Source organism: Camelus ferus, chromosome 26 (assembly GCF_009834535.1).
Source record: "Camelus ferus isolate YT-003-E chromosome 26, BCGSAC_Cfer_1.0, whole genome shotgun sequence".
NCBI lineage: Eukaryota > Metazoa > Chordata > Mammalia > Artiodactyla > Camelidae > Camelus > Camelus ferus.
Window position 1 is genome coordinate 7,618,278 of NC_045721.1, and position 27,383 is coordinate 7,645,660.

At 42.6% G+C, this 27,383-nt stretch overlaps 1 protein-coding gene across 3 annotated transcripts in view; it reads left to right on the forward strand.

Moving 5' to 3' along the window:
• The window catches only part of FUT10 (fucosyltransferase 10), a 359,041-nt gene that overhangs the window by 14,352 nt on the left and 317,306 nt on the right, over positions 1-27,383 (forward strand). For all 3 annotated transcript variants that reach the window (XM_032468336.1, XM_032468337.1, XM_032468335.1), the window contains one exon: positions 21,013-21,848. In XM_032468336.1, coding sequence (XP_032324227.1) covers positions 21,013-21,848 — 836 coding nt within the window. The remainder of the gene's footprint in view (positions 1-21,012; positions 21,849-27,383) is intronic.

Here is a 27,383-nt window from a genome sequence, read left to right on the forward strand (position 1 = left end):
TCCCAGGCAGGGTGGTCAGGGAGGCCTCTCTGAGGACAAAGCATTTGAGGCTGAGGCTTGAAAGATGGGAGGAAGGTGGAGGGAGTTCACTTCAGCCCCAGGGAACAGCTGGTGCAAGGGAGAGCAGGAAGGAGTTTGATGTGATGGAGGGTCAAGGAGAAGGCCCTGGGCTAGGTGCCCCGTGGGTGCAGAGGAGAACCGTACGAGATGAGATCTGGATGGGAGATGGGGGCCAGGTGATAAAGGGCTCCCTAAGACAGGGGAGTGGATTGGATATGCTTGAAGGGCAATGGGGAAAGAGGAGGTTTTTTTTTTTTTTTTTAAGTTATCTTTTTATTGGCTCCAATTTCTCTCTTTCCATACTTTTTAAAAATTTATGTATTTATTTTGTGGGGGAGGAAGCAATTAGGTTTATTTAGTTGGTTATTTAATGGAGGGACTGGGGATTGAACCCAGGACCTTGTGTATATTAGGCATGCACCCTGCCACTGATCTATATGCCTCCTCTGCTTAGAGCAGAAAGTTTTAAGCAGGGTGCTGTGCTTTGATTCTTGTTTTGTTCTGTCCTGATTTATGCTTTAAAAAGATCCCTCTGGCTTCTCCTTGGAGAATGGATTAGAATGTGAAAGAAAAAGCAAGACCCTGTTTCTGTTAAACACGGGAGCGATGTTGCTCCAGATGAAGGTGGGAGGCAGTGGAGAAAGAAATGGGTAGATTCGAGTTGGGATTTCAAGGTAGAATTGATGTCCTGGTGTCTTAGTGGGATCTGTTTTCTTTATCCAGGTGTCCAAGGAGAAGCATTCACTATGCTTATTGACTTAACTCCTTGGCCTCACAGACACTTAGTTCAAACTCACGTTACCAACTTACCACAACTGTGGTGCATGAAAAAACACAAATGCAGGTGTTCCTTTCCTTCTTGATGGGTGAAAGAAAAAGTCCATAAATGATTGATCACTAAATATTTTGCTCCCATAGGCATGTAAATATTTAATCCTTAAGGTTATTGACATCTGTGTATTTTACTGTCGTGAGTGCAGACGTCTCACTTTGACATCCAGATGACTGGTGACTGTATTTCAGTTCACGTGAGGAGCAGTAATTAATATCTAAGTGTGCACGGGTAGTGATCTGACTCACTGCCAAAACTTTAACGTCTACAAATGTGAATGCAAATCAATCAGACTCATTCATCTACTGGTGAAGCCATTGGCATTTAATCTGTAAGTCTAGGAGAAGAACATGCAGTATCATTTATATGGGTTACACCCTGTCCTGCCCCTTCTAAGAATCCTGAGTCACCAGGAAAAATTAAAAGGAAAACACAGCATTTTGTTTCCCATCCCATAATGAGGTCCAGAATCTGTGTTCTTTACGAAGCTTCCCGGGAAGCCGTGATGGGGCCAGTCTGGGGGAGAGGAGTACCGGGGACAACACTCAGATGATCTCTCCGGTGGCTTCCACCACTAACATTTTATGACTTAATGTGAAATCTCTAAGTTCCATCGTGGGAATCTGTAGATGTGTCTTTGCTTTTGTATCCTGTTGTCACTGATGTACACCTATGATTTATTCGATGCTTAGTCTTTGGTAACAGAATATCCAATTATAACATTATGCCTCTGGGAAAATAAAAGCCCCTTTAAAGACATCTGCCTTGTGACAGTGTTTCCAAGAATGTTTTATGTTGAGACTGGAAAACTGTAAGTGAAAATGTAGATTTTGATGATTCCTTCAAAGGAATTGTGCAAGTAGGGTGTTCTTTTAGCCACATGGGCACAATTTAGTCTTTTGGAGGTACTTAGTTATTGGACCAGGTGATGCCTGAAGGTATCAGGACCAGGGACCTCTGTTAGACTGTAAGATTTTCATTATTTAGCTGATGCTGAGCAAAAGCATGGCGCCAGGAGGGACGAGATGGAAGTTTTTCTCTATTGTCTCCACCCAGCAGCACATCTACCTAGAATGCACATCCTTGGGGGATGTGGGGGAAGGAGTCTGCCTGTTGCTGAAAAACAATTGAGTGAGGCTGGCAGGGGAAGAGGGGAGCAGGGGTTCAAGGTCATTTGACTCAGCTGTCTGCTGCAGTGCACACATTCCTAGATTCCTTTAAAACAATCCCTTTAAATTCCCCATTGATCGATGACTAAATCTCCTGGTTTCAGACACTCAAGTCTTTGCTACGTGATCGGCTTGCGTGTCCCATTTTCTCTTTACTCTCAAGGCAGTGAAACTCTAGTTTGTATTTTCATACATGACATCAAGCAGTCTGCAGACTTCCTGGTTAAGCTGTCCCACAGTTTGAAGTGAAGGCTAATGCTCACACTCTGCTTTCTCAAGTTGCCTACTTTCTGCCTCTAAACTCAGCTTTCCTAACACTCCCTGGCCTGGTCAGCAGTGTAGGGAGAGGAGATGAATGCACAAGGATGAAAGGAGCATTTTTGCTTTCCGTGGCAACCGAGTGACTTCTGCCTTTGCTCATCCTGTACCTTTGACCCCTTAGCCAGTGCTCTGTCTTAAATGACATTTGGTGCCAGGACACCATGAGGCTCATATAAGGAGTTGACTTTCTAGGTCACAGCCTGTGAAAAGATGGTTGGTAATGGCATTGGGGGCATGGTGGTGGTGAGTTTCAGCACATGTGAAAGATTTGCTGGGCTTAAATATGAACTAGATTATTTCTTTTCATTTTTGTTAAGGTCGAGTGTTTCTCCTCCTTGTTCTCGGTAGTCACACCTCCTCTGGCCAGCATTTTTGTCCTTGTCTCCTCTTCCTCCTCAGTTGCTCCATGCATTTCTGTCATGAACTATAGAAAGTATATATCTCCTTGTAGTCTAGGTTCTAGAAAGACTAAAAGGGGCATTTCTCCGTGGATTTCTTCTGTTGTAGCCACCAGTTACATGTGGTTCTTGAGCACTTAGTTGCATGCCTAGTCTGGAGTGAGATGTACTGTAAGTGTAGAATACTCACTGATTTCGATGGCTTAGTACAAAAATAAGAATAGAGGCTATCTTGTTAATGATTTCTATGTTTATTATTTGTTGAAACGATGTTTTAGATATTGGAGTCAACAAAATATTTAATTTAAAATTAACTCCACCTATTCCCATTTGCCATTTTTAAATATGACTACTAAAAACTTAAAATTATTTTTGTAGCTCTCATTATGTTTCATTGGCTAGCACTACCCTAGACAATAACAGTAACTAACACTTACTGAGCACTAATGTGTTCCAGACACTGCTCTAAGCATCTCTAAGCATGTTACATGTAACTTTTTTTTTTTTTTTTTGTATTGAAGTATAGTCGGTTTACAATGCTGTGTTAGTTTCTGGTGTACAGCATAGTGATTCAGTTATATATTTTTTCATATTCTTTTTCATTACAGGCTATTACAAGGTATTAAATACAGTTTCCTGTGCTATACAGTAGGACCTTGTTGTTTATCTGTTTTATATTTAGTAGTGTGTATCTGCTAATCCGGAACTCCCAGTTTATCCCTCCCCACCTCTTTCCCCCTGGTAACCACAAGTTTGTTCTCTGTGTCTGTGGGTCTGTCTCTGTTTTGTAAATAAATTCACTTGTGTCCTTTTTTGTTTTTAGATTCCACATGTAAGTGATATCATATGGCATTTTTCTTTCTTTTTCTGGCTCACTTCACTTAGTATGTCAATCTCCAGGTCCATCCATGTTGCTGCAAACGACATTATTTTATCCTTTTTCATAACACATGTTTGAGCTCGGGCCTTACATTTACTCGTGTGATTAGTTGATTAATGCCCGCCTTTTCCACTGTCTACCTTAAGCCTCTTGAGAACAGGGCATTTCTGATTTCGCTCACTGCTGTGTCTCCAAACCTGGCACAGTGCCTGGCACACTGCAGGCCCTCAGTAAGTGCTGAGCATTCCTGAAACCTGGAAGGAGATTCTGTGGCCGGAGCGGCGGCCTGTTCCGTTTCGGGAGGAGAGGGGGCAGCAGAGAGCTGCCAGGGGAGAAACCTCTGGTGTGCCTTTTAGGTTCGAAAAGTCCAGTTTGTCTGCTGCTTAATCAGGAGTGGGGAAAGGGAGGGGAAGATGCTCCGGTGGAAACTAAGAAGCAAAAGAACAGATAATCTAGAAGAGAAATGGAGCCATAGGGAGAATTCGTCGCTGGAGTTTGGTCGTGGAGGCTGGAGGGCGAGCTCAGATGGGACTTGGGCAACAGTTGATATCTTACGGCTTTTCAGGGGGCCTCTCTAGGATTGGAAAGATTCCTGCCCCAATAAATCAAAAGGGCATAGTGATGCAGGCGGGGGTAGTAAAGGAAGAGGAGAAGCCAGTTTCCTGTTGCCACCACAGCTTTGTTTGGGAGCTTATGGCAGGTGGTGGTAGTCCTTCCCCTTGCTTAGGGGACGGACCTGAAGGGGGATGGGAGGCGGGTGGGGTGGAGGGGGCTGGGGGTGCTATGGGTCATGGGAAGAGGAAGATGGGGAAACTGACTTTCCCTAAGTACCTTCTGTGTTACAGGCACGGAATAGTCCTATAAAGTCAATATGGTCCTCATTTGAAGATGGGGGTGCTGTGACTCCGAGTTACAGTAATGTCCTCCCAGCCATATTCATGTGGCTCATCTGAGTTTTAAGCCCTAACTCCCTTGTCTCAAAGACCTATGTTCTTTCCCTGATATTCTGGTGGCTTTCTAAAGATTTTGGCAATGGCCTTTTTTCCATTTGCTGTGCCTGAAGAGACACAGATCCTTTCCAGTTATGTGCCAGGTTGGTAGATTCAGAATTTATTCTAGAAACTATTATCCCTGTTGATGGACTTGTTTGCTCTTGGGAAGACTAATGTACCATCAATATAAAATATTGCAATTTAATCACTATGAGATGACAGAGGTTCACTAAGCTTGTGGGGATCATTTCATGATGTAAGTCAGGTCATTATGCTGTAGACTTCTACTGTGCGATGTGTCAGTTGTATCTCATTAAAGCTGGAAGAAAAAGAAAGAAAGAAGAAAAAACAGAAAAAATAATGGCAATTTAAGTGACAGTTTATAATCTCTGATTGCCAACAAAGACTCAGAATCTGAAATGTCCAAGGTCTCTGTGGTGCATTTGTGAAGGTCAAAAGTTGCAAGAATTGTCTTCCCAACTTTATATGGATGGATACAAATTTATCATATGATTTTCTTGGTCAACATCTTAATCAAGTGAATAGTGATGTAGGAATTAGGATCTCTGCTCATAGATCAGGAGCCAAAGTTAGAATGACTTGGAGCAAGTTAAAGAATTTCTGACCTTGAACAGAACTGCTGGAGAAGGAGGATTCGTGTGAAACCCTGCAAGAGAGTGCTTCTCTTAAAACCCAGCCTACGCTGCTGTAGGTATTGACACCAGCGTGACTTGAACAGCTGGTCCACACACACCTCTCTGTGATCAGGAAAGCAAGTGTGGGAAGTGGGACAGGAGGTGGGGTCTCAGGGAGGAGGAACAACCACTCTGGAAGGAGAAAACAGTTGAAGTCAGGGGAAGTTCAGGGCTCCTCCTTATCTAAGAGCAGAGGAACAAGGCTTGGGACTGAACAATGTCAGTGCTTTGGCAGGGAGAGATGAGAGATTTTATCAATTAGTAAATAAAGCTTAGGAAGAAAATGCATTCTTTTCATTGCAAACCTGTGGTGAAAAGTGAGTGGTTGTGTGTGTGTGTGTGTGTGTTTTCTTTTGGGAGGGGATGGAGGGCGATGGGAGATGTCATTTGATCTGTCCATTTTCTCTCCAGGAGTGAATTAGATTATGTCATCTGTGTTGCCTAGTCCCTGTTCCTTAAATATTTGGTTTTGGCAGTTATTAATGACCACAGGGGTCACTCTGTGACATGTCATCCCTCCAGGTGGTCCACAAATAGCAAAATGAGTTCTGTAATCAGTCACCTACCAGACTCACTCACTATGTTTTGAGCGTCTGTGTGTCAGTCTTGTGTCCAGCACTGTATTTGGTTCTTCAATCCTCAAGGAATTGAAGAAATGACAAACAAATGGATCCTTTTCCCCAACTGAATAAATAGTTGTTAAGGAACTCAGAACACATTTCCCCATTAATCATAACCAGGTTCTAAGACCCTTCCATCAAAAGCTTTTGAATTCACACCAAAGCCATATCATAAAACTAATAGTCCAAACCTGAATTTTGGATTCTAGAAATAGGAGACTTACTGCATGGAGAGTGTAGAAGATCCAAGATAAAGAGAGTGTGCGACATTTGAAGATTTAAGTGTATCTAGAGTTTATAAAATTTAAGATGCTTTCCCACGACTTGACACTAGGGGGAAGTATGTACAGTCAAACCTCATAATGGAAGCGGCTATCGAATTTTTATCATTTCCAGCTTCCCTTTTTTTATGTTCACATATTACCCCTTAATTCTTTTCATTTCATTGCATAAATAAAGGGAAAATGACATTGAAATTATATACCACCATAACAAAAAATATCTTAAGAGGATGAAGAAGTTTGTTAATTTTTACCAAAGTAATGCATAAGCAATTTTAAAAATCAAATAGTATTAAAAGTGTTTTTAAATTAAAAAAAGTTTTTTTCCCTCTCCTTTATACCTCTCTTTCCTGGAATTTGTGTTCGTATTTCTAAATAGTATCTGCATACTTGTATTTCTTGAGACAATTATTATTTTTTTAAAGACTCCTCAGACACACATATATATATGTTCCCCCCAAATCTGTCTAATATAGCCAAATTTTATTACATCAGAAATCATTGTCTACTATATAATTATTAGAATTTGAAGTTTTCATTTTGGCACTTTTCACCCAGCTTCAACAATCATCAATCTTCTCTTTTTTTTAATTTTAATTTTAAAAATTGAAGTATAATCGATCTACAATGCGTTAATTTTTGTTGTCAAGCATAGTGATTTATTTATACACACACATATTCCAATCTTCTCTTATTTGTGTTTGATTATCCCACATTCCTCACCCTCCTATTTTAAATAATTTCTAAACATCATAACATCTCACCAGCATCGTTTACATTATTATGACTATGAAATGTTGCTCAGCATAGAGCCAGGGATTACATTTCCTTTTTTGATACTTTATTTACCTAGAGCTAATCATTGTCTTTAAAAAATTGCCTAGTTTTTATTAATTACTTGTCACTAACTTTATTTTAACAGTAGTTCATCAGATACATCACATGCCTACCTGTGTTTGTAGAATTTTTATGTGTATCAAACAAATAAATTTTAGGTACGTACGTAAAGTTTAAATAAATGGTCTGACATATTAGATCGTCTATCAGTTTTATTTCTCCTCTAGGGAACATTTGTTCCGCACCCTCCACCTGCTCTAAATTGGACTTGTTACTCATCCTGCTGAATACACTCACCCTGGGATTTCAAATACCCTGAGGATTTTTTTTTTTTTTGCTGCTTTATGTTGGATTCCCTATTTCCTAGGTCTGTTTCCCGCTTTCTTGATTTACTTCCTTGAGTGACTACAGCCTCCTTCTATTTCCTAAGAAGAGTATAAGGCAAGTTTATCTGCTCTCAGAATTTTGAAGGGTTTGCTCCACTGTATTCTAGAAGTTCGATGTCATTCTGATTCCTTTTCCTTTGTTAGTTTGGCTTATTGTTGTTTTAAACCCCAAATGAAGGTTTTCTAAAGATTCCCTTTCTTATTAAGTAATGGCACTCTGCAGTTTTTCATTCTGAGATAGAGCCGTTCAGTCAAGTTGAAAGCTGCACATCCTCTTCGGGGTATCTGCTGAAGAACAGACTAGGAGAAATACTACTCCATGGTTCATCTGGGCCTCATTCCAGCTGTGCTGTGGGTTAAAACTACTTGAGCATTTCCCTGTCTCTCTCCTTCATCCTGATTTTGTGTTATTCTATCTTAATTTTCTTACTACCTTGGATCAGTGAATGTGCTATTTTTCTCATGACGTCATTCACCGATTCTAATCCTCTAACTCCTTTCATGGAAGCTCAGAGCTATCTCTGTGGTGCCATTATGTTTTCCTGAGCACTAGCTCCAAGTTACTGGGGGAGGATTTATTTTCAAGGCTTGGCATCGGAATGGCCTTGGACCATAACACGCAGCGGCTATCCACCGCTCATTATTAGACAGAGGGGACCTGACGATGTGTAGGAAACCTGAGTGAGACGGCTGTGCGGGATGGCCTTCAGTAACTGGCGGCCGGCCTGAAGGGCCTGGCCGGGTGGATGGCGCTGCCCTGGAGCCCCTGCGTGCCAGCTCCGCTTGAAGGTTGCAGGGGACAGGATTGGCTCTGGTGTGTCCCTGGGCCAGCATCTCAGCTATGTACTGGACTTCATTACACACCATCAGACGGGGGAGGCAACCCAATAACTTTCCATTTCCCAGTCGGGAAGTAATTCTGGGAAGATGCTTGGCTTTGCTGGTGCAGTGCCAAGAGCGGCTTTACTGGCTAGCAGGGACCAGTGGACACTTGGCACATGGAAATGTACACGCAGGCACACACCCGAGGCTCGAGTCTTACTTCTTCTTTGCCGGATGTATGTCATGTGGGAGACTTCTGGCTTTTCACTTGAGAAATTTCCAGTGTGAATTCATGGAAGCTTCCCTACAGACCTTTTAAAGTCTGGGCTGCTCTCTTCTCCCACGATCATCACCAGTGGGCAGAACTTCCCCTCCTGTGGGTGCTACGGGATCACAAAGCAGGTCCCATCAGCTCAGCATCGGATGCCTTCTATTTGCAGTGCATACCAATTCTCTGGGTAGCACTGGCATCAAGGAAGAGGCGGAGAACGGAAAAGTGATGGCAAGATAACATTCTAAAAAAATCAAATATTCAAGGACTGTTTCCCTTCAAGGGTCACTTAGTGATGCAGTGAAGGACGTCTGTTTGAGTCCTCTGGACCCGCCTCGGGTACTCCACCCTTCCATCCTGGAAGTCTCCGCCTCTGTCCCCTAGTCTCTAGACAACTCTAAATGTTTCTTTGAAGAAGGTAAATACGGCGGCAGGGTCAGAGAGGAGACCACCTCCTGAACAGAAGCCCCTTCGCACGGTTTTATTAGATTAGGTTCCCACAGCTGGGGTTACCTCTGTGCTCGAAGGTGTTTATGTTGGGCTGCCCTGTTGCATTATTCAGAGGCACTGAAGTCTACCCCCCTGCCTTTTGTTGTACCTCTGGGCTTCCAGTCTTTGGAGGAGTTCATAGTTACAACGACAACAGAGCAACGTAGAATGGGAGAACATTAGCTATACTTTTCTTTCGATATTCCCGGAGAAGGAATCTGTACGATTTCCTGTTGTCAAGGACTGCACAAACTCTGAGTGAAATTTGAATTTATGTAGGAAAGTGGGTAACATGCTGCTCCCTTAGAATCCTGTAAGCACAGACTTGAGAATGACCGTAGATCTTGGATCTTCCCTGAGCCCCAGTAATCCCCCCAACAGTATCCCTAAAAGCGTCTGCTCCAGTCTGTCCCGAATCCCTTGAGTGATAGAAGATCTCACTCTTTAAAATCAACTCTTGAAAGGTGAAGTTTACAGACAACAAATGCACACATTTTAAGTCAGCAACTGGTGACAATATCAGCCAGAGGACAGAGCACTTACCCACTCCGGAAACTTCCCGTGTGCCCTCTGTCAGTCCTCCTCCCCGCTTCCCGCTGTCTGCCCCCCACTCCCACCCCCCGGGAGACCACTGATCTGATTTCTGTCACCAGAGGTTGGTTTTGCTGGCTTAGAGACTTCATATAAATTGAATTGTCTGCTTTGGGCTCTCTTTTGTCTGGCTTCTGTCTCACAGCACATATTTGATGCCTCTACTTTCTAATCAAAAAGAGATGGAAGTCCAATTTGTAGCCCACAACATCGACTTACATGATGTAAAGTAAGACACATGCCTCTCCTGCCGTCCTGCAGCTATCGAGGGCCTGGACATGTTTGTCTTGGATGAAACCGTGGCCTTGTGGGGGTGGTGACTAACTGTCCTGAGTCACCCAGGACTCAGGAAGTTCCTCTAGCCTGGGATTTTCACTGGTGAAACTGGGTAAGTCCCAGGCAAATTGGGACGAGTTGGTCACCTAGCCCCTCCAGGAGACACGGTACAAAACAGTGGGGTAGCAGGAAGGAGCTTCTAAACAACAGAGGAAGGGCAAGAAGGATGGACATTTTGTGTTTCTTCACCTTGAGGCTCAGCTGCGAGGGACCCAGCTCTGGGAGAATCCTTCTGGAAGCCATCCAGCTGGAGGGTTTGCTGGGTTTTGTGTCACTTACCTGATTCCAACCGGTTTTTTAAAAAAACATTTTTTATAGTTTGGTTTCCTATCTTGTTAAGGACGCATTATGTTTCTTTACTTCTCTGCTTTCCAGAATGCTATTTTGAGGGCTCTGACATCGCCAACATTGAGTGCTTTTACATACCATCAAGGTTATGAAGCACATATTGAAAGCACGAAGATGAACAAATTCAGATAAAAATTACTATCATTTCAAGGTGCTTGGTTTGATGGGCTCCAGCTTGATTGTCTTGATATGTTTAATTTTAAAAAATCTAACCACTTTTTCAACTGAATTACAAGGCATTGCTCTAACATGGCTTCTCCGAGCATGTGTGCTAATCTCTCGTTTACACAGGAACTAATTTGTTAGCTGGATGTTAGCAGAGCACATTCACCTGTTGATATTCGAGTAAACTGTAATCTGCCAGCTTTCCTTTTGGGGCTGATGAAATTCCTGGCAGTTAACTGTGCTATATGTATTTTCCACGTAAATTCTGAAATACAATACTCTTTAAAGCATGCCGGATTCCAATGGCAGTCTTTCCTAAGCAGCCCTCTGGATGACGTGTCTTTTTTGTTGTTTTTCTTGTTGTTTTGTTTTGTTTTTAATGGAGGTCCTGGGGAATTGAACCAGGACCTCGTGCATGTTAAGCATGTGATTTACCACTGAGCTGTACCCTCCCCTGCCCACCTGGCAGTGTTGGGCTGTATCTGTGAGCCTTTACGTAATATACACAGTTTGTGAGACTTTTTCATGCTTCTCTTGAGGGAGGTGTCTCATTTTTCCCCTTTAATTTTTTGATTTTTAAAACTTACCCCAAGTAATGCATGAATATATCTACTAATGCAGTTTAAACAATAAAGAAATCTACTAAGCCAGAAAGGACATTTCACCCTTACTTTCTCAGTCCCTGTCCCAGTTAGATTAGTGGCTATCCTTCCAGAATTTTTATGTGTAATGGAATTCAGCCTGTTTTTTTTTTTTTCTGTCTGTTTTTTTTTTTTTTTAAATAGAATCATACCATAGATATATATTGGTTTTTCCATTTAAAAATATGTTTTAAAGACTGTTTTTTCTTGTTAGACTGTATCAGTTTACTTCATTATTTTGAAAGCTATGTTGGTTCAGTAGTGCAGAGATGCCTAAATTTATTTAACCCCTGTCAATGGGTATGTATGTTGCTGGTTTTCTGTTACATTACCATGAACATACTTGTATGTCTCTGCCCATATGTTTTACTCTTATTTCTCTAGATATTTGAGAATGGAGTTGCTGTGTTAATGGAAAAATTAAATTAAAATTTGGTGTCTACTGCCAAATTGGCCTCGACAAGGCTGTACCAGTTTCCCCTCAACGTTTGAATTCTTTTAACGTGTGAAACACTTGAAACAAAATGCAAATAGATAATTAAATTTCTCCAGCTCAGACAGCAAGTTGGGAATTTGCTCTGCTTTGAATAAAATCTTATTTGTTGCTTACTTATACATTTGATTTGTATAAAGCTCAGAAAAAAACTTAATACACTTGGCTTATTGACTTAACTTGCAAGTTATAATTTAATGTACTTCACATGAGCTCAGGATTCAAATGATTTTTAGTGTTTTTCCATGACTGACTGCTAAGATGTTTCCACGTAATAAACACTGATGAAAATGTGGTCAGCATGGAACACTCCAGAAGTGACCTCTGCCTAAAGGTCTTCCATACCGAAACTCAGGTTAAGAGTCTAGTTCTTCAGATGATCGGACTGATTAGCTTTCTACTTCCATATTCCAAATGTAGACAATTTAAAAATTATGAAAACTAAGAAAATTCATATTTATTTAACATACTTGTTAATTGTACATCACTGTTTTTTTCCCTTTCTTTCTTTCTTTCTTTTTTTTTTTTTTGGTGTTCTCTGTATGTGAGAGTCTAGAAAGAAAACTGGAATCATCATTACTGTTCTAAAATACTTTTTCATTGTCTTAGCTCCTGTTCACCTACCTCTCCTCATTACATTTGACTTTTTCCTAAATAAATCTTAAGTTTTTGATTAAAAAAAATCTAATTCTTCAGCATTTCTTCACTATCCCATTTTTGTATTCTCAGAACTCACTAATTCTTTCTCAAATCATTGACTGTAAATTTTTTTTGTTTTGCCAAGAATTAATGACTGGATGCCAAAGTGTTGCTAAGACTTCATTATTATTTAAATGAGGTAATAGTATCACTTACTACTTTACCATGAAGTATTAACATAAGTAATTAAAATAAAATTGCTACACTTGTCAGAGTAAATGAGGCAGGAGAAAGGTCCTAAGATCATGTGATTGTCTCACCAATTCATTTCATCTCTTTCTCCCTAACTTAATACATTCTTTTATGTTTACAGAAACCTGTTGACCTCATTGGGTGGAGATGCTGGTCATGGAATCAAACAGTTAGGACTGTGAACTGAATTTCCTGTTTGCTTGGGATGGGACTGATATCATTTGCAGATGACACTTGTATGAAGGGCTTTCAATGCTTTGATTTAATTTTAAGAATTTTTTTTTTCAAGAATTCCCAGTGGTCCCAGTAGAGCACTATCCCCTTGACAAATACTTGCTATTAACACCCAATTTCTACTTTTACTTCTTGCTCTTTCTCTACCTCTTCTTGCCCAAATAAGCTTAAGCCTGACTTTGGCAAAATAAGACCAAAAATTCATTTGTCTTTATTTTCCCAAATATCTTTGGGTACCTGCTACATCCCAGGCACTATGTTAGGTTCTGTAGGCAAAGATGAACAAGGCATGGGTCCTTGAAAGTCTCCCTGTCTGCTGAGGGGCTAGACAGGTGCTCACATAATGACAGTTGAGTATGATAAATGCTATAGTGCAGGTCCGTCCAAAAAGCCAGAGGGTAATTGAATAGGGAGCAACCACCACGAGGAGTCGGGCTATTTGCATTTGAGTAATTCTATGTTGAATTTTAGCTAATGGTTTAACATTTACATTAATAACCATAAGAGCCCTGGGGCTTATTTTGTTCATCTTTGAAGCCCCAGAGGTTCCAGTTTAATGCTTTCCAAATAGGAGGATTCCTAGAACTTTGCTTTTTAGGGGTCGCTGTCCTTCTCTGTCTCCTGTCACCACGAATGTTGGCCGCAGTAGAGGGAATCAGAATGTGAGATGTAGAAACACCCTAATGTGGCTTTTAGTAACAGAGAGTAAATTCTTCGAGTGCCTTGAGAGATATCACAAACCCTAAAGAGGGCCACGAGAGTTCCCTGTCAGAGTTCGGCAGAACGTTGCAGGACTTGTCAAAGCTGCTTTGTTAACCAGCCCCGGGGACTGCAGCTCCTGTCTCCCCAGGGAGAGGAGGGCAGTGCTTTGGGTGGCATTGCAAACTGTTTTTCCCGCTCTGCTTTCTTCTTGGTCTTCACAAGACCTAACTCTCCTTCTTCCTAATTCTTACTGTGGAGGAAACGGAATTTCCTTCTCCGTTTAGATTTAGAAACCTTCGAGGACTTGAATGTGCTGTTAAGCTTATTGCAGACAGCTGTGGCAAGGAGGTAGCAATTGTAACAGTTATCTCAAAAGTGGAAAGTTGTTTGAGCTTTATGAAACAAATTATTTAATCCAAGGCAGGAAATGAGAACAGAGACTCCGTGAGGTCACTGTGAGTCCAGCTTCAGCTGAGGTGAGTCACAGTAGGTGTGATCTATGAACCGCTGCCATCTCCCACGAAAGCTGTGCTTTGCCCATTGTTTCATAAGCTTGAACATCTTTTGGCTATGGAGAGGTTCATTTCTGATGGCTCTCTGATAAAATCTTTTAGCAACAAGGAAGTCTTCATCTCTTTCAACATTAAAGGTCAAAAACACAGTGAAGAGGATTTGTAATTTGTGCTACAACTTAGAATGTGGTCAAATACAGCTTTCCTGTAGACCTTCACCTCCACCTCATCGTTCTTTGTGCCATCTGGTTCATCAGAATTCTGCATATTTTAATTAGCAGCTCAGAGGAGGAATTTTCAACACAGTACCTGAATGAGGAATGTACTTTTGGTTTCAAGTAATTTGATAGTTTCTTTCTTAAAGGGAGCCTCATTTTCTGATTTTATATTTTCCCTTCTTAAATAGGAGGCTTTTTTTCTGCTTCTACATTCACACCAGATGGACTAAGAAATAAGAGAAAGGTGGTTCTCAGAGGGGAAAATAGAAGCTTGGCATGGCGGTAACAAGGGGGTAGAATTGTGAAGAAACATAACATTTTTAGAAAAATCAAGGAGAAAGCAAGAGAAAACTTGCAACGGAACTTGGAATAAAGTCACAGTGAGTTACGCCTCAAGCTTTTGGAATGGGCTTCTGTATCAATCATAGTCTGATAGCAAAACAAATTATTCTAGGTGTTTCAAACAGTAGGAATTTACTACAAGAATGGATTACAAAGGGGTTAAATAGTGGAGCAAAAGAAGGGGAAGAAATTCAGGTGGACATTTCTAGAATGCTGTTAGATATCCGGTTGACGCTCAGGGGAACAGTCTGGATGGAGTGTAAATTTAGGGTCCATCAGTAACTAGGTTTAGTCAAAACCTGAGTGGGGGTGGAACCACAGTAGTAATGTTGGCATGTTTTAGAATAAATCACTGGAAGAGGAGGAGGGTATAGCTGGTAGAGTGTGTACCTAGCATGCACGACGTCCTGGGTTCAATCCCCAGTACCTCCATCAAAAATAAATAAATAAATAAACCTAACTACCTCCCCCCTCAAAAGAAAAAAAACCCAATAAAATAAATCATTGAAAAGGAGTCACTTTAGGGGAAAGTGCTAAAAGGAAGTAATCATGCTCCGGCTCCTCTTCTTGCCCAACCGTATTGGGTGTCATTGTTCAGAGGTTTTAAATCTGAATTTGTACCCTTGGTTTAAGGAATCAGAAAAGGTGCCTCAGGCCTCTGTTTAGTTCAGAGCATGACTTCCAGACTCCCAGTAACCAGGCTTAAGGAGGATGATTGGCAACTTAATTTGGATAGTGGAACCTTTAGACTCAAGAGGACCTTTAGACTTCAAGAGGAGTCTACTTTGGCCTTCCTCAGGCGTGCCCCTTCATGCAGGGTGAAGAGTCTACAGACCTAGGTCACTTGCCCACCTGTGGTCACAGAGCCCACGCCTCTGCCTTAGACATCATGCTCCACGTACCGGGATCCCAAAATGCCCTGCCCCTAAGGCCAAGGTGGAGCCCACTCTCTGAGCCCGCCCTGGCTGCTTCTCTGGCTTGTCCTCCAAAGGGCAAGCCAGGCTCTTAGTATGCACCCCTGGATTTGAGGATTGGCCAGGGGGTGGCTGCAAATGCATGGAATATAAAGGAAAAACTTTGCCCTGGACATTTGTTCAAAACAGCAAGGTGGATTTCATTCGAGTTACTGGAGGAGAAGAGAGAGACTTCAGTGTAGAACTGAGCTCCACTCCAAGTACAGCAGACACAGCTGGGGACCGACAGCCAACAAGCAGAGGGAGGGGGGGTCAGTGGATGGAAAATTGCTAAGAGGTTATCAAGGGCAGGAAGATTCTTGCCAAACTGGCTTAACAACATTCTCTTTTTGGAGGAGAGGAGGTAACTCGTTTTGTATTTATTTATCTATTTAAATGGAAGGACTGGGGATTGAACCCAGGACCACTCAGGACCTCATGCATGCTAAGCACACACTCTACCACTGAGCTATACCCTCTCCCGACAAGATTCTTGCTAAAGGCAGGCCGAGGGCTTAGGCGTCAAGTGTGGGGGTGAGGAACTTGATCAGACATCCAGGGTGGGGGATTCTCACTGAACCCCTTCTGCTCCGCTGACACTGGGCTCTGCAGGCCAGGGGAGGGCAGCCGGCCAAGGCTGAGGCACAGGCACAGTGAGAAGAGGGCTCAGAGGAGCCTGATTACCGTTTGGTCAGGGAGGGAGACTTTGCCAGGACGGACCTTGGACTTGCAGATAGAGGCGTCCGTGTCCATGTGTGCGGGGCCCCCCACAGTATGGGTCAGAGCCAGGGGTGGGAGGAATGGAGGCCAGGCAGCCCTGCATTCTAGCCTGCACCTCTGCGGAACCTGAGAGTGCTGAATTTGAACCTGGCCTTCCAGCTGCAGGTTCCTTGGAGGGACGTGCGCAGCTGATGCCCGCGGGACTGGGGCGGAGGTTACCTGGTGGGGACTCATTCAGCTGAGGAGGCGCCTTAGAGGTGACACACTCAAGTGCTTCTGGAGGGGGGGGGCAGGGCCCCAAGGAGGGGTCAAGAGGCGTTTCCCCTGTGGTGTCCTGAGTGAAAGGAGGGGAAGGTTTGAGGGGTTCGGTGAGGGAGAGTCTGCAGGTGAGGAAGGAGCCTCGCCCTTCTCCTCTTCTCACCCCACGCCGAGCCCCGAGGAGACTCAGTCATGATTTGTGGCAGAAAACGATGTTATCCATATTTGCTGTGAACTGTTGCTCTGCACATTAAAAAAAAAAATCATGAATGTATGCTTATGTAAAGGCAGAAAGATAAAACATTTAACGGCTTGTTAGACTGACTTACAGCCTTTAAATATGGAGGCAGAGGGTAGGCAGGACTCTCCGTGAACTCTTACCTCTGGCCCTGTGCTGTTAGGAAGGGGACCGCAAAGTCCTTGACTGGCCTGCAGCACAGGCTCAGTAAGGGGGCTTGAGGAATTTCCACGCCCCGGGGTAGAATGGACAGACGCCTCATTGAACATGTATTACTGAGAGGGGGTTCCACACTATAGAACTGATTGAGGGGCAGGTAGAAGGACTCATGCAGAGAGATGATGGGAGGGGAGGGAAGAATATGGTTGAGAAGTTAGCACAAGAGCATTTGGGTCGAGTGGTCTGCTGGGGTCCCTCTGCAATTTCTAGAGCCAGGCTGTCTGCAGAGACACACGTGTGACATCTTCAGTTAACCCTCAGAACCTTAGAGAAAATGGATGACCTGCTGGGGTGGTGTGGGTGAGTCGAGCAAATGCACGTGAAATGGCTTTAAAAATAGCAACGAACTATGCAAATGCTAGATGATAGTATTATGTTTGAGGCAACCCCTTGGCTTAAATTGTTTTCCCCCCAAAGTTTTAGTTCCCTCTCTTGGGGCACTTTTTACGGGATCACATTTTATGGGACACACTGTTTTACAGTAGAGGTTCTTTCTGAAACCAGAGATGACCTTTGGAGGACATTGTGTTGGAGCATTTCTTTTCCTGAATGAAGAGATGCCACCTCCCAAGCGGACTGGGTTTCAGCTGGGTAATATTTCTGTGGGTGTCTTGGGAGCACCAAGAGTAAGTTATTCCACAGAATCAACACTGTAGTGGGGCCAGGGATTCCTCTGGTCCTTTGCCATTAGCCAGTCTGAAAATTCTGGTCCCCACCAGGGTTTTTTTAACTCCAGATACATGACTCAAGCTAAACGTTCTTAGTAGAGTGGGGTCGATAATATGTGTTGCCTTCTGTTTTCACCAGTTTGTGTGGGAATAACAAAAGAAGAGTGTATGCTCCCGCAGAAGAAACGGAGCACATAAAAGTATCACAAAGTATTGTCACTCCTCTGCTTGTCTGCCATTGTGAATTCAGTCTCCAGAGCCAGCAGTCTGGCACCGTTTGCCAGCATTAACTTTATTCCATTTGTACTCCAAGCTGTGACTCCCTTTACAGTGCACTTTTAGTGCTGCAGATCTGTTTGTCAGCTGTTATTTAAAGGAAGGAAGGAATTTGTCAGCACTCAGCAAACACAAAATAACCCAGAGAAATAAAAGTTTGAATCTGAAGTTGTTAAATGTAAGAGCCAGTGAAGGTGAGTATATAAAACTACTGAACCAGTCACACGCAAGTTGGTCGCATTTTTATGGATTTACCATAGTTGAGTTGATTTTCATTTCTTTTAAGACCCCTAGTTCCAACTCTTGTTATAACGGGCATTGCCCTGGAGTCAGAGGGAGTTAAAGGAGTCAGAGGGACTCAGCTGTCTCCTGCCACATCCAGTACCTTCTAGAAATTGCTCAATATCGGCGCTCACATTGGAGGCAGCGATATCCTCAGTAAAGTATTTTCGGTCTGTTATGGTTCTAACTTTGGAATTCTTGAGTATTTACCATCTGAAGTTCTGAGTTTGTGGGGGAGCTCGCTGGGCAAAGGGACATATATTTTTTAACCTTCCTCAGAGAATTTTAGTTTGGAAGAATCTGATAAAAACTCTATTTTAATGTGATCGTGTGTGTGTGTATTTTAAGGAAGTAACTAGAAAGTACTCTTTAAAGTAGCAAATAATGGGAAATGCTTCCGGAAATTTCGATGCCTTTAACTTTCCTCTATTAAAGAAGCGTTCCCCCCCATTACAGATAGTCCCACTCCTAAAACTAAACAGAACTCAGATAAATGTATGAGAACCTCACACTCTCATTTTAAAAAAGGCATGTTTCTTTTTAGAGCATGTACATAAATAAATGTTTCTTGCTCAGATTCTGCAGGCTTTTCTTTATTCTGTAGATTGCATGTGACCCTGAGCTCGCCTCTCCTCCTTCCCAGAATCAACGTTCCAGGAACAGCTTGGCTAAAGGAATAATGAGCCCGGAAGCCTGCATCTCCTAGTTATAATGAATGGAAGGCTCATTGTAACGGGCACTAGCTTCAGGTCCCATTCCTGTTACCAACACGCGGACCTAGATATTGGCCATGAAAGGTCTAGACATAACCATCTTTAGTGTCTCTTGTACTTCACTAATGTAGATGAGCAGTGATGGGAGTCAGGCCCTCTCCGTTCTCTGAAGCACTGGAGGCAGGTTTTGTGTCTTTCTGCTTCTCTGTTCTGCATTTTGGGTCTTTGCTGTGGCAACCACCAGGTGAGGCGGATTGAGTCACCTATGTGCCACCCAGTGGTTAGCAGCGGGCGGCCACTGGTGTTTGCGTCACTCACTCAAGGCGCCTGTGTCTGGTCTCCCAATTAATTCTAGACACGCTTTTGTTTTAACCATGTCCCCTCTAGTCTCTAATCTTACGTCTTGATCCCTGCCCCCGACCCTGGGTCTTACTCTCCCAGGCAGATGGCTTTGATTCTCTGCTCTGCCTTGGGTGGAAGCTTGACGCCCTAACTCAAGTTTACAGGTTCCGTTCCCATCATTGGCCACTTGACCAGCCTAGAACCTTGATGAGAGCCACCTGTTCAATGCAATGAATTGCTTTCTTCTCATGTTCTTTCATGTCTTCATATTTGTCCATGAAGTGTTGCTGACCATCCAGCTCTACATGCCATTACATTTCAGGTGTGTGGAGGCGTGTTCTTTTTGATGCTAAAGGTGCAATACAACAAATGCCAAGAAAACAATTATATAACCATTTTAGATTTTATTCTTTCATTCCTGATCATTGAGAATAAAAGCTTACTATCAAGACAGTAGTGCCTACTTACTTTAGCAGTTACTCTGTGCTCAGTATGTGTCCTCCAGAATAATCTTATTTGGTCTTTAATGGTTTAAAAACCTTTCGTGATTAATTGATTTCTCACTGATGTCCTGTTGGCACCAAAGAGTATATATTTATTTGAGAGTGTGCACTGGCATTACATAATTAAGTTTTAGGAATTTGACCAGAGAATGTGGTTTAGTACACTGAAAGCATTTATTTGGTGTGCTTTTTCCCAGTGGATGCTAGAAGATGGATTTTTTTTGTATGCTATGCCGTTTTACATGTAAGAGGTCAAAATCACTGGGCCAAAAAATCATCAGTGTCTGGAACACTTTAGAAGTTCTGTATTATGTATTGTGATATTGTCTTAATTCTTCTTTCTCAGTTATGGAAAAAACTTCTTCCTGGTTGGGTCTCCACCCACATGGGCAGGAAACAATGGATTACCACATCCATCATTTCTGTCTGCACGTTATCATGTTTCAAAGGTTTCCCCGGTCAATCCTGAGGAAGCTGGAATCACTCATAATTATACTCCTGCTATGCCGTCTTTATTTCTTGGTGTGCTTGTTAACTCATGACCATCCTGCAGCAGTCTGTAACATGGTGCTGTTATCAGCTCTTAAGTCTTTAAGAGCCTCTGGTCTACCATTTTGACTAAGATTGATTCATTGCACTTTGTTGGAATTGATCATGTTGGATTAAAAAAAAGTCTATCCTGTCTGTTTGTTCTGGCTACTTTTGCATGATTTCACTTTTTTTTTTTCCCAGTTAATCAATCTGCCAAGCTGGTTGCATTTCCCTTTTTGGCTTCCTTCTCCTTGCTCTTTTCTTTTTTAAGAACTGTCTTAACTCTTTATTTCTCTTTCCCCATCTTAGGCACCACCTCTGGGAAGAAAAGCCAGTTGCAGGAGGCAGTGGAATAAATTCCCCCCTTAGGATCAGGCTAGACACGCCTCCCATTTCCCTTTTGATAAAATGAAAGAGAAGGTCTCTCTCCTTAGGGTTCCTCCCGTGAACAGTTTCTCGGGTGAAAACTTCGTGATTGGCTGCCTGGCATTTTGCAGACACTGTAATGTGCTTCTTACTTATGGCCTCAAACTCCTCTGTATTCTAATCTTACCAGGTGGACTCCAACTTAAACACTGATGTTCTTTTAAGTGGTACCTTCTTTTTATTTATTTATTTGGCAGGGGGAGGTAATTAGGCTTGTTTATTTATTTAATGGAGGTGCTGGAGATTGAACCCAGGACTGCATACATGCTAAGCACGCCCTCTACCACTGAGCTATACCCTCTGCCCCCAACACCGACAATCTTTTGGACAGACTTACATTTTCGTTTCTCCTCCTAGGTACTGACTTTAACATAGACAGCTTACCTCTGCCTCGGAAGGCCCGTCACGACTGGGCCCTCTTCCATGAGGAGTCTCCGAAAAACAATTACAAGCTGTTTCACAAGCCAATCATCACCTTGTTCAACTACACCGCCACCTTCAGCCGGCATTCCCACTTGCCACTAACCACCCAGTACTTGGAGGGCGTGGAGGTCCTGAAGTCCCGCCGATACCTGGTCCCCTTGCAGTCCAAAAACCACCTGCGGACGAGACTTGCCCCGCTGGTGTACGTGCAGTCCGACTGCGACCCGCCCTCGGACAGGGACAGCTACGTCCGCGAGCTGATGGCTTACATCGAGGTCGATTCCTACGGCGAGTGCCTGCGGAACAGAGACCTCCCTGAGCAGCTGGCGGACCCGGCCTCCATGGACGCCGACGGCTTTTACAGGATCCTTGCCCAGTACAAGTTCATCCTGGCTTTCGAGAACGCGGTGTGCGACGACTACATCACCGAGAAGTTCTGGAGACCGCTGAAGCTGGGCGTCGTCCCCGTGTATCACGGCTCCCCCAGCATCGCGGACTGGCTGCCGAGTAACAGAAGCGCTATCCTGGTCTCGGCGTTCTCCCACCCCCGGGAGCTGGCCGGGTACATCAGGCAGCTGGACCGCGACGACGGCCGGTACGCGGCCTACATCGAGTGGAAGCTGAGGGGCGAGATCTCCAACCGGCGGCTCCTCGCGGCTCTCGCGGAGCGCAGGTGGGGCGTGCAGGACCTCAGCCAGGACAACCACATCGACGCCTTTGAGTGTATGGTGTGCACCAAGGTCTGGGACAACATCAGGCTCCAGGAGAAGGTGAGCGAATCCCGGCCTGGCCGTCCTGATGGTCCCGCTGCCCTGCCACCTTCTGCTGCAGCTGCCGCCTCTCTGCTCCTCATTTCTGTCCGAGAGGCCAGGCTCGGCAGAAGGTTGAATATTTCTGTTTTTTTTTAAAGCTGTTTTTTTGGTGGGGGGCAGGGGGAGTGGGTCATTAGATTCATTTATATATTTTTAATGACAGTACTGGGAATTGAACTCAGGACCTCATGCATGCTAAGCACACACTGTACCACTGAGCTATACCCTCCCCCACATGCGTTCTTTTCTGTTGAAGTATAGTCAGAATATACAATATTGTGCAAAAAGCATTTATTGATGAATGATCCTAACCTCAAAGAGGCTGTAATAGGGAGATAACATGTAATAACCAGAAATAAAACTTTACAGAATTGGGATTAAACCTTAAAAAAAAATTAGCATTACTGAGGTATAATTGATGTATAGTAAATTGCATGTGTGTAAAGTATACAATTTGATTACATCATCACAGTCAGGAGGACAAAGATTTCTGTCCTTCCCCAAAAGTTCCCTCTTGTCCGTTTGTAATTCCTCCCTTCTCCACTCCCTGCTTCAGGCACCACACATCTGCTTTTTGTCACTCATGACAAAGAAGCCAAAGCAGTTTAATAGAATTTTATGTACATGGAATCAGGGAATGTATATTCTTTTGTGTTCTAGCTTTCTTCACTCTCCACGATAATAATGTTTGTCCACAACGTGGTGTGTATCAATAGTCCGTTTCTCATTATTGCTGAAGTTTGGGTATACCGAAATTTGCTTATCCATCCACCCGCTTCCAGTTTCTAACTGTTACAAATAGGGCTGCTGTGAACATTCATGTACAGAGCTTTGTGTGGATAGATGTTTCATTCCTTTTCCGTAAATACGTAGGAGTGGAATGGCTAGGTCGTAGGGTAGATGCACATTCAGCAGTTTGAGAAACTACCAGATTGTTTTCCAGAGTTGTTCCATCTTACATTCCTGCCAGCACTGAATGGGAGTTGCACACATTAACAATTGGTGTTAGCCAGTCTTCTTACTTTTGCCTTTCTAGTGGGTGTATAGTTGTATCTCACTGCAGTTTAATTTACATTTTCTTAATAACTAATGATGTTGAATATCTTTTAATGGCATATATGCTATCAGTATCTTCTTTGGTGAAATATCTCTTTAAGTCTTCTGCTCATTAAAAAACAATTGGGTTGTTTGTCTTGTTATTCTTGAGTTGTAAGAATTCTTTATATACCTTGAATACAAATCCTTTTGTCAATTAGAAAAGTAACAAATGTTTTCTTTCAGTCTGGGTTTTCTTTTCATTTTCTCAACAGTGTCTTATGAAGTGTGAAGTTTTTAATTTTGATGAAGTCTGGCTCATAAATTTCTTCCTTTATAGTTTGTGCTTTTTCTGTCCTGTTTTAAAAAAAAGTCTTTGTTGAACCCATGGTCACTAAGATTTGCTTCTGTTTTCTTCTAGAAGTTTTGCGGTTTTAACTTTTACATTTAGGTCTATGATCCACTTAGAGTAAATTTTGTAATGTGATATGATGTAAGAGTTGAGGTTTGTCTATTTGGATAGCCAGTTATAACAGCCCCATTTGCTAAAAGATTATTCTTTCCTCACTGAATTACCTTGGCTTCTTTTTAAAAAAAATCAATTGGCCATATGTGCACGGGTCCTTTCTGGGCTGACCAGTATGTCTATATTTGAGTACTGTTGCCTTACACGAAGTCCTGAAATGAGGTAGTGTCAGTCTTCCAGCTTTGTTCTTTTTCAAACTTATTTTCACTATTTTATTTCTTTTGCTTTTCCACATAAATTTTAGATTCAGTTTGTCAATTTTTACAAAAAAAATCCTTGATGGGATTTTCATTTCATTGAGATTGAATCTATATACCAATCTGGAGAGAATTGAGAACAATATTGAGACATTTAATCCATAAGCATGATATATCTGTCCATTTATCTAGGTCTTCTTTAGTTTCTCTAAACAGTATTTTGTAGTTTCTGGTGTACAGATTTTATAATTTATTGGTCAGATTTATCCCTAAGAGGTTCATAGTTTTTGATACTACAGTAAGTGGCATTAAAAAAAAAAACAAACCTGTATATTCCGATTTTTTATTGCTAGTATATAGAAATAAAACTGATTTTCTATGTTGACCTTGTATACTGCCACCTTGTTAAACTCACTGATTAGTTCTGGTATCTTTTTTGTAGATTTCTTAGGGTTTTTCTACATAAATGATCGTGTCATTTACAAATAAAGACAATTTTACTCATCCCCTGTCCCCCCTCAATCTATCTTGCTTCTCCCTTCTTCCCCTACTGCACTGTCTAGGATTACTATATGATGGGCCCCCTCAGACCTACCTCCCACCCCCAATTTAATTTACCTTTCTGACTCCTGACAAAAACAAGGTAAATCATGGCAGACGGTGGGGGATTATCGTGAACTTAACTTGACAGCAGACCTAATGGCAGCTGCCTTGCTGAATTTGGTACCTAAAGAGCAGATCAACACTGTTCCAGTCAACTTTTTATGTTAATATCCATTGACAGGCATCTCTGTCTCATTTACAGTAAAGTGTCAGCATATGTAAGTTTTTAAAAGCCATTCAACAAACTATTAGGACCAGCTTCGGGCGTACTTGCCAGAACGTTGAGTTCTATATCATAGGTGAATCCCTCCAGATCCATAAAGGCCTATTTCACTTATATTCCGCCCACCTGGTCCAACCCCCTCAAGATACACTCCTACACGTGCTCTAGTTCTTGCCAGTACATCCTTGCCAGGTCCTCCAGGTCCTTGTTTGGCATTTAAGCTATTTCCTCTCTGAGCAGGGACTCTCCTTTTCTCACGTATGTGATGATAAAACAGATGATAGGCTTATTAATTTCGTTGGTGATTTACTACCAGCAGTGGGACCTCATTGTCATCAGGTGAGTCATGCTTTCTGGGGTCGCTTCTGGTACCAACTGTCTTAAGCTGGGTTCCACAGGAAATGGTCATGGAAGGTGAGGCACTTACGCTTTGATTTTATTGGCGAGTGCAGCCCTAGAATGGGGGTGGGAGGGACAGATGAGTAAAGCAGTGAAGGAGCGAGAGCCAGTATGAGGATGTACTGAGCTGCGTGCCTCCAAGTGGGATGTATTGGTTAACTCTTGGGACTCCACCTCTGAGAAGCATGTATGTATCTCAGGACCATTCCTTTGGGGCTCCAATCTCCCTTTGATCAAAAGTTAGCCCCCTGGGCTTAACTCTTTCTCACTTCCAGGTTGTACACGTGTGATATGGATGCTCAATAGAGTTTCACAGGCTTGGCTAAATCTCAGGAAAGGAAGTGGGGGTCACATGGGAGGAGGTGAGGCACACAGTTGGTTGGAGCTCTGCGCAGCTGGAACAAGAGACAGCTGAGGTTGAGAGGCTCAGGAGCAGAAGAGGTGTCAGCTGGAGTGCATTGCCCTGGCCCTCACCTATGTCCACTCTCCCCTAGTCTGTAGACCCCTGTTCAACTTTCTTTGGAGAATGCACCTCAGATCTTGCCGGGGTGGGGAGCATGTTTCCTGTTAGTGCTGAGGGATGAGCTGGGGCTTTAATTGGTAAGAAGCTTTAACTGCTTCTTACCAAAAATGGCAAGCAACTCTTCTGTTTTTAGCCCCATCTTTATACTAATTTCCTGAGAGTCTTTATGCCACCAAATTCCCGAATGTCTTGGGGACTCTGGGCTCTGCATTATACATTGAGTTCCTTTATTGCCTCCCCACTGCTTTTTAGAACTCAGCTTTCTCAGGGTCTACTGGCAAGTTCAGTTCATGATAATCCCCCACTGTTTGCCCCCCATCTGTTAACTCTGAAACTTCCAAAAATGTGTTGTTGTTGTCTCTCTTATTTTGTTTGTCCCTGTAAATTTGTGCTTTATTAAAAAATTCCTTACTGTCATTTTAGTGATGGTACTAAATCACTACAAGAAATAATAACCTTAAGTTATCAAACGGACACTTGCCAGGAGAGAAAGAGCTACTCTACAGTTTTTTTGGGAATGCACTTTTATCTAATATCTAGTAAGTATAAGACCTATTCTTCATATATGATAAATGTCAGCAGTTAAAAGTCACCCCACAGACATATCTCAGGTCAAAATTTTTCTTCATAAAGATTAAACATGATGTTGTATGTAGTTTGATCTTTTGAAGTTAGAATTATAAGTAAGGTATGAAAATGGAGAGGATTTCTAAGAAAAAGGAAAGATTCAGTATGCCATGATTCTAAAAGGCAAGACAATTTAGAGTTTTCCTATTTGTATCTAAAATAAACAGAGCAGACAGTCTGTCTGTAGGTTAATAGAATTTACTTGGTAGCCAGAGGTATGTGTAGTAATTTCTCATTCTTTTTATATTTTAAATTGAAGATTTAAAGGATCATTTCCAACTGGGTGATTATCAGCTGCCTCGTGTTTTCTCTATGTAAGTCATTCATTTCCTTATTTTGATTTTTCTTCTCTTACCTTCTTGAAGTGGTGGTCTGAGAATCATAGAATGCCAGGGTTGAAATAGCTCGGAGATCACCTAATTCAATATCCCTTCAGCTGCTGAATCCTACCATTTCCATTTGACTCTTGTTTTCTGTTACATCTTTCTGTTGAAGTTCCCCTTATGTATGTTGTCTACCTTTTCCACTATATTCTTTGACATATTACTGATAGTTATTTTAAAGTTCCTGCCTAATGGTTCCAACATTTGAGTCATCTTTGAGTCTGGTTCTGTCGATCGCTTTATCTCTTGACAGTTTTTTGAAAAAATATGTCTCATGATTTTTGATTGGTCACTGGACATCATGTCTAGAAGTACAGAGACTGAGGTAAATACCATTTATGTTCAGAAATGGGCATACCTTTTTCTCTGTTGGGCTGTTAATGTGTGTAGGTTAAGCTGGTCTAGTCGGGGGTAGAGCTAAGTTTGGGTTTGTGTTGCTACTGTTATCTTTAGTGTGCCACAGCTTCAAATCTTTCCAGTCGTAATAATTACTTGGTAACTAAGCACTATTACATGTGCTTACAGTGGGACCTGGGGCTAAGTAGTCTCTCTCAGCACTTTTCCTGTGCCCTCAGCTTCGGTGGTTCCTGCATTGCTGTGTCACAGAGGAGGTCTCCCTGTTCTCGCTCCTCCATCAGCAGGAAACTGCAGTTGCTTGTGACTTAGCTGTGGGCTCAGGGTGTGGGCAGGGTGGGTTCTTTGTTGTCTTGGCAGCCTTAGGCTTCGACAGGCTTTACATTCCTGGACCTCAGCAGTGAAGTTTTCTCAGTTCCTGCCTCTCCTTCATACAGCAGCCAAACTCTGCCTTGTATCATTCCCCCCAGGGTAGGTGACTTCTGGTATCACTGTAGGATCCACAGCCCCAAATGATTCCCTGCTTCCCCTGAACCGTTAGATAGATGTTTTGCCTTGGGGAAGGGTAGATTTTCTCCTTGGATCTGGGGACAGAAGGTTTGCTACTGCTTCCTCAGTGGCTT